General features: G+C 46.6%; 2 protein-coding genes across 6 annotated transcripts in view; one reads left to right on the forward strand and one right to left on the reverse strand.

The window, feature by feature from the left end:
- GJD3 (gap junction protein delta 3) overlaps positions 1-12296 on the reverse strand; it is a 348483-nt gene that overhangs the window by 270492 nt on the left and 65695 nt on the right. The window lies entirely within an intron of this gene.
- Positions 1-12296, forward strand: part of RARA (retinoic acid receptor alpha) — a 194792-nt gene that overhangs the window by 133103 nt on the left and 49393 nt on the right. The window contains exons 1-2 of one of the 5 annotated variants that reach the window (XM_082197307.1): positions 4316-4826; positions 6149-6245. The exons of 2 other annotated variants lie outside the window; for them this stretch is intronic. In XM_082197307.1, coding sequence (XP_082053433.1) covers positions 4581-4826; positions 6149-6245 — 343 coding nt within the window. In that variant the 5' untranslated portion in view covers positions 4316-4580. 2 more of the 5 variants (XM_082197311.1, XM_082197310.1) reach the window with 2 other exon arrangements.

Genomic DNA, 12296 nt, shown 5'->3' on the forward strand with positions numbered 1-12296 from the left:
CATTTAAAACAGGGCTGAGCCTTGTTGAGCATGGCACATATCAAGGCCTGCATATAGCGCTACCCAGAGATACATAGTCAAACATTTGTGGGACGTTTTAGATATCTACATGAACCAAATGGCAGGGACTAAGTCACATGCTGAGAACCTGAATGGGCTACCATAATGGTGGACCATTCAAGGTACCATCATGTGACTTAGTCCCTGTCATGATTTGGGGAAGGACTGTTTAGTGGGAGAGCGTCTGCTTTGCATTGAGAAGGTCCCAGATTCAGTCCCCAGCATCTCCCAAGTAAGGCTGGGAGAGAACTGTCTGGAATCCTGGAGTACGGACCTCTGGAACGAATTAAGTACTTAACCTGAGGTACCACTGTAATCTGACTGGGTATAAAACAGCTTCCTCTGTCCCTCTGAATCTGCAAGCATTTTTTAAAAATATATATAATAGCATATTTTATTTATATGGAAATTTATACCCTGACCTTCTGGTGCTTACCCATGGCAGCTGACAAGAATTAAGGCCAACCGTAAAATATAATAAAATTAAAATGATCAGTGTTTCCCAAACTTGGCTCCCCAGCTGTTTCTGAACTACAGTTCCCATCATCCTTGACCACTGGCCCTGCTAACTAGGGTTGATGGGAGTTGTAGTTCAACAACCATTGGGAGACCCAAGTTTGGGAACCACTGGGTTAGATGATCCTCATGGTCCCATTCAAATCTGCAATTCTATTACTCTGTAAAAACAAAACTACAATAGAATAAAAAGAGACAAATGTAGATCTTGTTCCGTTCCCTCCATATGCATGGAAATCTAGAGTGAAGGAGATGAATTTCTGAACACATCTTCAAATATGTGCAAGGCAATGCAGGAATCTGTGTGGAAAACATTGGGGCTATAATTGGATATGTGATGTTTGGTGGCCTAGATATATATGCCTCTGAAAACTTTCTATGGGAGGATGCTGTCGTTCCAGCTTTTGTTCAGGGCCTGATGATACCATTTAGCATTGGAAAGGAGTTGCTCTGTGGATCATATTGGCTAAGAAAACCTGATGGGGAGAGGAAAGTTGTCCAAAACACAGGGCTTGGCTCACTTCCTCAAGGCACCTGGGACTATTTTGCTTTCTCTGTTTGCTTGAGCGTTCCACACCTCTTCCTGTGTCATCTGAATTATGTGCCTGATTTGTGAAAGATCCTGTCTTGCAAGCAGTAAGCAAAGGAAATTTGTGTTTTAAGGTATCTGGGACATTTCTGAACAGGTGAATATTTGTGTAGAAGCTGAGGAGTAAAGTACTGGGTGGGTAGAAAATGTAATATATACAGAGCAAAAGTGTTGCACTAATTTAACTCCAGAAGGCTTTCTCCTCCTGCTCAGACCACTCTTGTTTGTACAATTCATCTGTGATCCTGGAATGCAAACTTGATATGCATTCTTCTTTTTCTAGAGAAGACCAGATCAGTGCCTAGTTCTGTGGACAAATCTTCTCTCAAAATCCATGCCAATAATAAATACACAGGTCTGCAAAAACCCTTTGCTGTGAATATCTGAATTCTATGACAATGATAATGTTTGATAATGTGTGGTTCGAATTTGAATTCTTAGACAACACATCTAAATTGCTCATATTAAGCACATTATTATTTTAATTTCTTACTTTGAATAATTTATTTTCCTTAAGCTAGTCGTGGGTGGGAGCAAGGAGCATGCAGGATGAGACTGATGTCTTGTCTCCTGACTGCTACCAAGCGTTGCTCGTGGACTTAAGACTCGAATTGTGTGCTCTTGCTTTTATCAAATTGGAGAATCTCAGGTCCTGACCAGTACCAAATTCTACCCCATGCAGAATTGCAAAATAGGTATAGCTGTGGCTTTAAATTCTGCTGTAATCTTCCCATATGCCATCTGTCTGTCTGTCTGTCTGTCTATCTATTGTGTCTGTCCCCTGTAAAGAGGGGCAGTCTGTGGCTCAGGGATAGAGCACTGGTAAAGCTGAAAAATGCCCTGGAGAGCCTCTGCTGGTGTACATAATGGAATCATGGAATTGTAGAGTTGGAAGGGACCACGAGGGTCATCTAGTCCACCCCCTCCTGCAATGCAGGAATATTTTGCCCAACATGGGGCTCGAACCCACAACCCTAAGATTACGATTCTCATGCTCTACCAACTGAGCTATTCCATGGTGATAGTGAGCTAGATGCATCAGTGATGTGACTTGGCATCATGCAGCTTCCTATGTCCCTGAGCTAAGCCACTGTTTTCATCTTTCCCTTTGGGGAAGATTTTGGGACTGTCTCAAATGTATTTATTTAAGTTCATACACCCTAGAGAACTTTTGACACACACACCTTCCACCCAGTTCCTAGAACAAGGGTCGCCAACTTCTTTGTCCCAGTGGGCATATTTGCATGGGTACCATCCTACCCCCACCCCCCCACCCCGGCTGCTGAAACCAAGCACACACCTCACACTTTTTCTATGGACTGCAGAAGGATGCTTCTTCCAAGCCAGTTTGGGTAGGGGGGTGGGGACCCTGCGGGCTCCAGGGAAGGCCTTGCGGTAGCAAGCCTGCCCTGGAAGTGAATCATCTCAGATCATAGAAGGGAAGCAGTCAGGCCCTCGGTGTGCATGCACATAAATGCACGTGCGCGAACACTATGGCTCCTCTAGAACGCAGCCTGCATTCCGCATGCTGTGCTTCTTTTGGAAGAGTGTGCAGCAAGCAGATGATAACATTATGGGGACAGTTGCGCTTTTCTGGAACACCATCCTTTTGAAAATCACACGACCGGATCCAAGTTGTCAGTAGGGAAAATTCTTTCTTGGTTGCCCAAACACCAGATTACTGCGAACCGCTTCCCCTCTTGGTAGCTGCCTATCAAGATCCCAAAGGTTGCTCGGTTTGTCTGAGCTGTAGCAGTTCTATTTGGGGCACAAGCAGATCTGTGAGATTAAACATTTCTAGGAAGCTTTCAAGTTTTAGTTTCGTTTCAGTGGAAAAAAGTCGGTTCATCAATTCCCCAGCCTGGTGTCAGAAACCTAGCTATTAAGAAATAATTGAATAGCATACAGCAGGCAGAGGAGGACTTTTGGAAATATGTAATGGTTGTGTGTCGATCTGGCAGCATTCACTGGTGTGAGAATAGGTGTTCGCATGAATGTGCATGCATTAGTGAAATGTTGCAGGTTTTCTGTTCTCGCATGTGTTCTTGAACGTGATGTTGCTCTGTGGAGAGCAAACATTTTGCTGTCCTCTGCCCGCAAAGTTGCAAACATGTCTATACAACTCCAGAGCTGCAAGGAGTAGAAACTTGCTACTTCTTTTAAATGAGATTGTGATTTTCCATAGGGGCTGCTAGAATCTATGCTAGAGGCCACATTCTGCGTCCCTGCTCTCTCTCTCATGCAGACTTAAAAGTTCCTTTTTACTCTTTCGCTTTCCTTTCATTCTGGGAGTTCTCATTTTTGAAGTCTTGCACTTTCTAAAATCAGAAGCCATTGCCAATGAAACAGGTGAACTGATGTCGCATAGTGGTCAGAAGCATGCACTGTGAGCTGGAAATTCACCAGTTTTAATCTCTGCTCAGCTCTAAATCCACTAGGTGTCCTTAGGCAAAAGCAGACTACTATTCTGTACTGTGGGGATAAACATTCTGGCCTAGGTTACAGAATGGTTGTTAGTGAGTCACTGTATGTAAATAGTTTAGAGCACATAAAAACAATTACATAAATCCTTTTTGCAAGTGTATTAACCCCCCTTTCCTCCTCAAACACCAGCCTGGCAAAGAGACCAGTGTGACTTAAAAGCTTGCTGCCTACATTACAAACCCTGGCTGGCCTACCTAAAGGCAATTGTTGCCCTCCCTTATTTTGCATTTCCCACTTTGCAGGGCTCAGAGTGGCCACCGAGGCGGCTTTCTATCCTGTTTCATTATTCAAAACATTTTCAGCATCGACATTTCCCCAGCACCTCCTAGTTTCTCCAGCGCCTAGTTAGCTGGCAGGTGCTCTGGGGCCAGGTGGAATTTGAACTCGCAGCCTTTGGCAGGTCCGGTGTGTGTGTGTTTCAGTGTGTGTACATCTTTTATTCCTTTTATTTCTTCCTGCCTTTCTAATGGGTATGTAAGCAGGCTTTTCTTCCCCTGTCTCTCTGGGCTGGCCCCTTCTCCACAGCCCCCTGGAAAACCGGGCATCTCCGCCTGCGTTGTTGCTGGTGGGTCTGGCTTTTGGCTGTGCGGTGTGGCGGCGGCATGCCGGTGGCAGCCCTTGGCAGGAGGAGAAGAGGAGGAGGAGGAGGAGGAGGGGAGCGCCCCCGTGATGTCACTGGGAAGGAGAAGGCCTGCGAGTGGGTCATTTGGAGGTGAAGCTTTTTTGCAAGGAGAGTTCAGGCGGAGTTCAGCTGCATAACATTACGCAAATGAGGGGCGGCTGGAGGAGCAGCAGAAACCTCCCTTTCGCAGAGGGGTGATGCAGGCAGAAGGGGCCGCCCTGGCCGCTGCCGAGCCACAGCAACCGGGAAAGAGGGGGCTCTCCTCCGGCTTGCCCTCCACTCCAGGGATGGAGAAGGCACACGAGGAGGATGCCGTGGCCGCCGCGCCTTTGTAGCTGGAGACAGCTGCCGGAGAGGCATTTTTCTATGCCTGTCATTTCCCACCCGCTTCCATCCCTCCTCCTCCTCCCCCTTCTCCTCCTCCTCCTCCTCCTCCCCCCCTTCCTTGATTTCATTCATTCATTTTCCTCTCTCCTCCTCCTCCCCTCCCCCTCCTCCCCCAGCCTGCGCTTTTCCGCAGTTGGCTGGGGCTGCGCAAGACACAGACCGCGGCAGGTAAGGAAAGAGTTAAGCCAGCTGAGAGGCGACTTTTCGTGTCAGGGAAGATTGTGCGCTGCCTTTAATCTATCAGTCCTGTACATCACACACACCACGCGACGTGCGCACACGCACACGGCGCCCCCCTCTCTCTTTCTCTTTCTTTCTCTCTCTCTCTTTTTCCCGGGGAGAGAAGAGACCGAGCAAGCAGCTGGAGAAAAATCTTCTTCCATCCGAGGAGACTCGAGGGTTCCAGGCCTCTGGCATCTCCCCAGGCATTGAGAACCTGGCAACACATTTGTACAATTCAGTTCTTCTTATTTTTCTTCCCCCTCCACCCTCTTTCCGTGGAGGGGGGGGGCGGGAGGACAGAGGTGGAATTTTAATATATGTATATATATATATATAAAACCCATGAGCACAGTTTCTGTGCATTGTCTTCAGTCCTCTTGCCAGACAGGAAAAGCTATTGAATCCTAAGCAGGAAGTCTTATTTTTATTTTATTTTACTTGGGTGGTTGTTTTTCTAGCGCGTGAGTGTGTAACTTTTTCTACCCTTTTTCTGGAAGAAGTTGCTGCAAAAGAATAACGCCCCCCCTCCTTTTCTCCTCTGGTTAGTTCTGGAGAAGGAGAGGGGGAGAGAGAGAATATCATGGAACTGAACAGGAGGAGGATTTGTGACCAAAATGCTCTCTAAGACCAGGGAACCGACTTCTTCAAAGAATACTGCTTTTGGAAAGGCTTGGATTTTATTGTTGTCTTTTTTTGAAAGTAAGAATTCCGTTTTTCTTTTCTGTTTTTTTGGATTTATAAATATGTTTCGGTCTTGAAACGGGAGAAGCATTTCAGACTGGATTGGCCGGCTTGTTTCCCAAGGGATATGCTTGGAATAGAAGATTGAAGACTTGAATATTATCTTTTGGTGTGAGTGTGTATGCGTGTGTGTTCTTTTTTAAAAAAAAAAAAAAACTTTAAGCAAAAACACTGGTGGCCAACTCAGCCTGTTTGGCGGATTCCCCAGCCGCTTTTGGATTCCCTAAATACCTCCCCACTAGGGATCGAGAGAGAGAAAGGGAGAGAGAGAGAGATTAGAAAACAGAAAACAACCAGACAAACCTCCCCTCATCCCTCTGGATTCATCATCATCACCACTGTAGGATTTTGCTCTTTGGTCTTTCGTAAACCAAACTTTTCCTCTTGCTTCCCTCCTTCCCGTTCCCCCACCAGCCCCCAACCCTCTTACCCTCTTCTTCCGCCTGGAGAAGATGTACGAAAGTGTGGATGTAGCTGGTTTAAACAGCAGTCCTAACCCCTTCTTCATGATGGATTTTTACAACCAGAACCGTGCGTGCTTGATCCAGGACAAAGGACCCGGGAATCCAAACAACCCTTACAGCACCCCTGTCCGAAACCAGCATTGGAACAGTTCCAACCACTGTACGTATTACGAGATCTCTCCAGGGCCTGAACCAGCTGGGGTGACAAACCGCCTGCCCCCCCCCCGTCCATTGCCCTTCTCCCCCCTGTTGGCCAGCTTTTGATCTTATTAAGAAAGATCAGAAGCTATACCGCGAGTGGTAGTGGGTAGCTGGGTAACATGGACTCTATGTCACCTTTGAAATTTGAAAGCCTTGGTTTGTTTGTGGACTGTGTCAACCCCCACCCTGTTGTGATAGAGGATGGGGGGGGGGCTTTAGGATCAAAAGCTGGGACTGCAGTGTGCGTCTAATGTGTATGTGCTGCTGTGCTGCTGCTTTACATTGCATGTTGATATCTTTATTTTAATATGTGTTTTTTGAGGGAGCCAGGTTCTTCTGAGACCTGGGGCTTCCCCTTCCACTACTCCCTTGAATGCTTTCAGGTTTTCGCCTTTGGGTTTCCGCTTAATCTGTGGGTGTTGGTAAATATAGCTAACTCTACGTTGGCTGGTTGATTGTCTGTGCTGGTTCTGTGCAAAGGAAAGGAAAGCCGTCATTGCCCATAAGAAAAATTCCCACACACACAGTGAGAGTTTTGCGTTTGGGCAAGGGGACTCCCCCCAACACTTTTTCTTTCTTTCTTTTTTCTTTTTTTAAAAAGAGTGCTGGTGGGTTTCACCCCACCAAGCGTTTGTTGGGGGCTCCTCCCTTACTTTCGGGAAACTCTCGATCAACCAGATCGGAAATATTGTCATCCGTGTTCGGAACAAGGCAAAAACTTCTAATCTGTCTCTGCTCCACATAAACATTTTCGCTTGCTTTCTTCTCTCTCTCTCTCTCTTTCTTCTCCCCCCCCCCCGCCATATTCCCCAGCGGTGGATAACACAGTCCCATGGCCTATTTAATTTCTTCTATCTGTTGTTAAGCCACTGTTTCTAGGTAACAGTTGGGAATCACATTTGGATGGGGAGGGGTGTTTTTGTTTTTGTGATTTTGTTTCTGTAAATTTGAGCCGGTTTCTGAAGTGGAAGGAAATACAGCAGAGGTTTGCTGTGTCAAGTAATCCCCCCCTTCTCCTCCCTCCCCTCCACACCCCACCCCTCCAGCTGGGTGTTCAGTTCCCAGCTCCTGATAAGGTCTCTGACAAAATCCAATTAACTAAATAGTACACCAAGCCTTTTTAATCTTTCTATATATACATATGCGAACGGCCTCTCTCTGTGGGTGAGTGAGTGGGTGGGTGAGCGAACAGAGGGGGGGAGAGAGAGAATGGTGGCATGGAAAGATTGAATTTGGGGTGTGGATAATTCAGGACCTTTTGCAGAGTGATGCCTTTTTTAAAAAAAAAAAAGTGTTCCATCTTCACATCCCCCAGAATGGACAAGCCTTACTGTAACCACAGTTCATTCTCTGCAAAAATCCTCAATTCCCTGTGTCCTCTCCCCCCCTCCCCAAATCCCTTTCTTGTCCAAGTAAACCTTATTGTTCTTCCTAAACCTCTCTCTAATTGCTATCCCAGGCCCTTCCTGGAGTGTGTGGGTTTCTAATCTGTCTGTGATTTGGATTTGAGTTATGTGCGTTCCCTTCCTCCCTTCCAATTTCTCTCCCTTTAGTTATTTCCCAGAAAATTATGTGTAGGATAGGGTAGGGTTGCTTTTGAAACTGTAGTTTCTGTTGCAAAGAATTGTGGGGAGGGGGCTGGACCATTGTGCACTCCCATCTGGGAAACAGTGCAGAGGGTGAAATTTGCAGTGATTATCATTATTTTTTTAACCCCAAACTGCATACTACTTAGATATACTGTCCTGTTGGTTTGAAACCCAAACTTCAGAGATGGCTGCCTGGGCCTGAACAGACAAACTTCTCAAACTTTCTCATGACTCCCCTCACTTTTTTGCAAAAATGGTGACTTTGATTTAACCCTTAACTCACTTTTAACTTCTGTTCTGCTCTCTTATCTGGAGAGGAGTTAGAGCAAAGAAGGACTAGGATCTTAGGTGGGCATTATTAATAGGGTGGGGGCCAGGCACACTCTAGTTGCCTTCATCTTCATGCAATCTGGGCAGAGACAAGAATTTGCTCCTCCTCAAAAGTGTGGTGTGGTATGCACATAAACAACAGGTATAAATAATAAGAGCTTTGGCCATTTACGTACATTCTTTTGGCATCAGTGATTGCAATCAACAGGAAAGGTAAAGGTTTTACTGGTCTGTGCCAAATCATGCTAAGGGGGGGGGGAGGAGGTTCCATTTCTTAATGCTTCCTTGGGGGGCAGGGACGAAGGGGTCTTTCTGCATACAGAAAATCCACTTGTGTGAGAGAGAAGGCTTCTACCTTAACATTCTCAGTGCCATGCTCTTTTACTATGGGAGGGAAGAGGGATTCCACTGGTTGTCCTCTAATGGAGATCATTCAGGTATGCACCTCCTCTGCTTGTGGTGGAACAGTCCCAAGGGAACATGGGCTGCTTGATTCTGCTGTCTTTTTCAACCAGCTCCCAGTAGTTCATACGCAGCAGCCCTGAAACGCAGGTCAACATTATTATCCCCATTTTACAGATGCAAGGCCTAAAGCTAAGAGATAGACGCTTGCCACCCATGAGTTCAGGGCTCAGGTGAGATTTGAACTAGGGACAACCCCAGCAATTGATGTGGGACACAGTGGTGTAAAATAATAATAATGATTTTATTATTTATACCTTGCCCATCTCACTGGGTTCCCCAGCTACTTTGGGCAGCTTCCAACCCAATAAAAACACAGCAAACACCAGACATAAAAAAACTTCCTGATACAGGGATGTCTTCAGAAAGTTGTGTAGGTTATATATTCGCTTGACATCTGATGGGAGGACATTCCACAGGGCAGGTGCCACTACCGAGAAGGCCCCTCTGCCTGGTTCCCTGCAACTACACTTCTCACAGTGAGAGAACCACCCACATGAATGCTAGTGACATTGCTTTGCATTTATACATCTGTTCTTGCAAACACAGATCAAGGCAAAACAAGAATGAGACTCTTAATCTCAGAGTTGTGGGCTCGAGCCCTATGTTGGGCAAAAGATTCCTGCGTTGCAGGAGGTTGGAGTAGATGACCCTAGTAATCCTTTCCAACTCTACAATTCTTTGATTCTCTGAATGGGTACAGTGTGGTTAGCAAATCCTACAAGGCCCAATGGAAACAGGAAAGAACTACGCTGATTAGATCTGTTGGTGGCTGAGTTAATATCTCTAAGAAAGGAATCTCCTGAGCGAAATCCAAAGATTTCCATTGCCCCTCCTCAGCACAGTTAGCCAATGCAAGTCTGTATGTACCTAGCCTGTATGTTGCGTGCCATATGAATATTGACTCTGCTCAAAACATTTATTGCCAGGTCTCTTCCCCACGGTAATATTCCGTGCAGCGACATCACAAAGCTTCTTGCCAACTCTGGTGAAAGACACGCAGAGCTCCCAGGGCAGCTCTGCACTTTCCTGGGGGCTGCTGGCTTGCAGATGTGGCCCGTGTCTGGGTAGATGCACGCAGAAAAGAGTGTGGAGAAATTACCAGTTTCTGCATAGGGTGCTGTCGCAGGGAAGAGTGCCTTTTTGTGTTGTGCTGTGGGGGTGTAGAGAGCGGTCATCGTTTGAACTTGCCCTGAGATATTGGATGAATATTGGATAAGGATGAATATTCCAGTAGCTAACTGTGTGCAGTATTTTTAGTTTGCATGGTCTTTATGTTGCTGCTGCTGCTGCCGTCGCCATGGACAAATGGTAGTTAGGGAATTGCTCCTTCCAGCGAGAGGACGTGGTTTGGAGCCCACTTCCAGCGTGACTTGGTGGCCTGTGGACAGAATTATGGGATTGGGAGGTTAGGGTTCACATCTCTGCACAGCTGCAGGCCCAGGTCACTGTCCCTCTTCCTCCTAGGCTATCCTATTTATCTCTGTTTGTGTGTTTGCGCCATGAGCTGTGTTTGTATTGAATCACTGAGGCGGAGATGTGATTGTGTTTGAGTGTGTTAGATAACACAGACTCATAACAAGGTTGATATGAGGATAAAACGGAATAATCCCCCGTGAGCCACCCAGAAGACCTTGGTGGAAGGGCAGGGTACAAATGCAGATAATAAATAACATTTGCAGCCATCCTCCCCTTTCATCACGTAGGAAAGCCTCTGTTCCTGTTTTATGCATATTTTGTATTTCTTGATTGAAAAATAAAAAGTACATAAGGGCAAGTGTGCAGAGTAAGATAAGACTTCGTGTGTGGGTGGGTGGGTGTGTCTTACCTTACTCTGTTCCTGTTTTATAAATGAAGAACTGGGGCACAGCTAAGGATCAGCTTCACTATAATGCAGGGACAAGGAATCTGTTCTTGGCATCTGCCTGTCTTGAGAGACAGTCGAGTGCCTCCTCTCTGGGGCACAAGCCCTCCAGATTTTGTGGGTCTCCAACCCTAACAACTCCAGCCAGTATGGCCAATACTCGGGGCTAAAGGGAGTTACAGTGGTACCTCGGGTTACGTATGCTTCAGGTCACATACGCTTAAGGTTACAGACTCCGCTAACCCAGAAATTGTGCTTCAGGTTAAGAACTTTGCTTCAGGATGAGAACAGAAATTGTGCTCCGGTGGCGCGGCGGCAGCAGGAGGCCGCATTAGCTAAAGTGGTCTTCAAGTTAAGAACAGTTTCAGGTTAAGTACAGAGCTCCAGAACGAATTAAGTACTTAACCCAAGGTACCACTGTATAGTCTAGCAACATAGGGAAGGATACAGGTGAGCCTTTGGCCAAGGTGGAGCCTGAGCTCAGGTTCCTTCAGGAACCAAGCCCATCAGACTAGCCACTGTCTCTCATGCTTACACTGAGAGATCAGTCCATGCGCTGTTTCCTGCCCCACTGCAAAGTTGAGAAGATGGGGGTTTAATCTCGGAAGAGGCTTCGCTCTGCTCCTACGTCCGGATGTCTTGTGTTGGGAACCCTTGCACTGTAGTTGCCCTGTCTTTAAGGGCAGTTCCATGCTTGAAAAGGCCCATCCTTCCGATTCCAGGTTGGTGCCACGCCATAGAAGAAACAGAGGCCCTCCATGGCTCCGTTCTGCGCTTCCAAGTCCCTTTTATTTCCAACCACCATTTTCAAAACTTCGATGTGGATAGGCTCGCCTGGAGCCGAGAGTAAACTGGAGCAAATGTGCATGCGTGCACACCAAGAGAATAACAGGAGAGCACACACACAAAGAAACCCAAGGAGCAGAAAAACACACACACACACAAAATGAGGAATGTGCAAACAGAGGAACATATGTCTGGATAAGAACATATAGCTGAAAAGCCACACCCTCGAGCAGCTTGCAAAGCAGCTAAGCGGAGAATGGCAGCCACAATAAAATGCAGAATCCAACACGCTCAAACATAGTCACATTTCTGCCGTGATGATTCAACACAAAGTAAATACATGGCTAATGTTGCATCTACACACACACACACACACGAAAGCTCTACACTGCTGTATCCCTTTCCTTTAAACACAGAGGGCACAGGACAAGAGAAAATGCAGATGCACAGAATAGCTCTCTCTCTCTCTCTGTGTGTGTGTGTGTGTGTGTGTGTGTGTGTGTGTGTGTGGTGATGGAGGAGGGAAGAGAGGCAGGAAAGAGGAATTTAAGGGCCAATATCCGGCTGCTGCTTACCATCAATGTCTGAAATTCCTAGCTGGCTTTTCTCTCCCCTCCCGCCCCCCACCTTTTTCTCAAAAGACACACCCTCCCTCCCTCCTCCTGTTGTTTTCCAAAGGGACTTGGCCACATCCATCGCACAACCTGGTCTACCTGTATTTCAAGCAAACCTGACATCCACTGGGCTCCTGCAGCTCAGTTGCTTCCTGGGGTGTTCCCTGTGAGCAATATTTTGCCTTCAATCCGCATGGGGGCTCATTAAAGCTTTTAGGAGTTACTTTGTGAGTAGCTGTTCTTCCCCCACACACACACCTTGGGGACCCCCCCCATCAGTGCATCCACCTTTCACTTGGTTGGGGAGTTCTCTTTCCTCCCCACACTTCTTCAGATTTTTGTTTGTTTCCTGGGTTGTTAAGTCT

Source organism: Podarcis vaucheri (genome assembly GCF_965113315.1).
Source record: "Podarcis vaucheri genome assembly, chromosome: 13".
Classification (NCBI taxonomy): Eukaryota; Metazoa; Chordata; class Lepidosauria; order Squamata; family Lacertidae; genus Podarcis; species Podarcis vaucheri.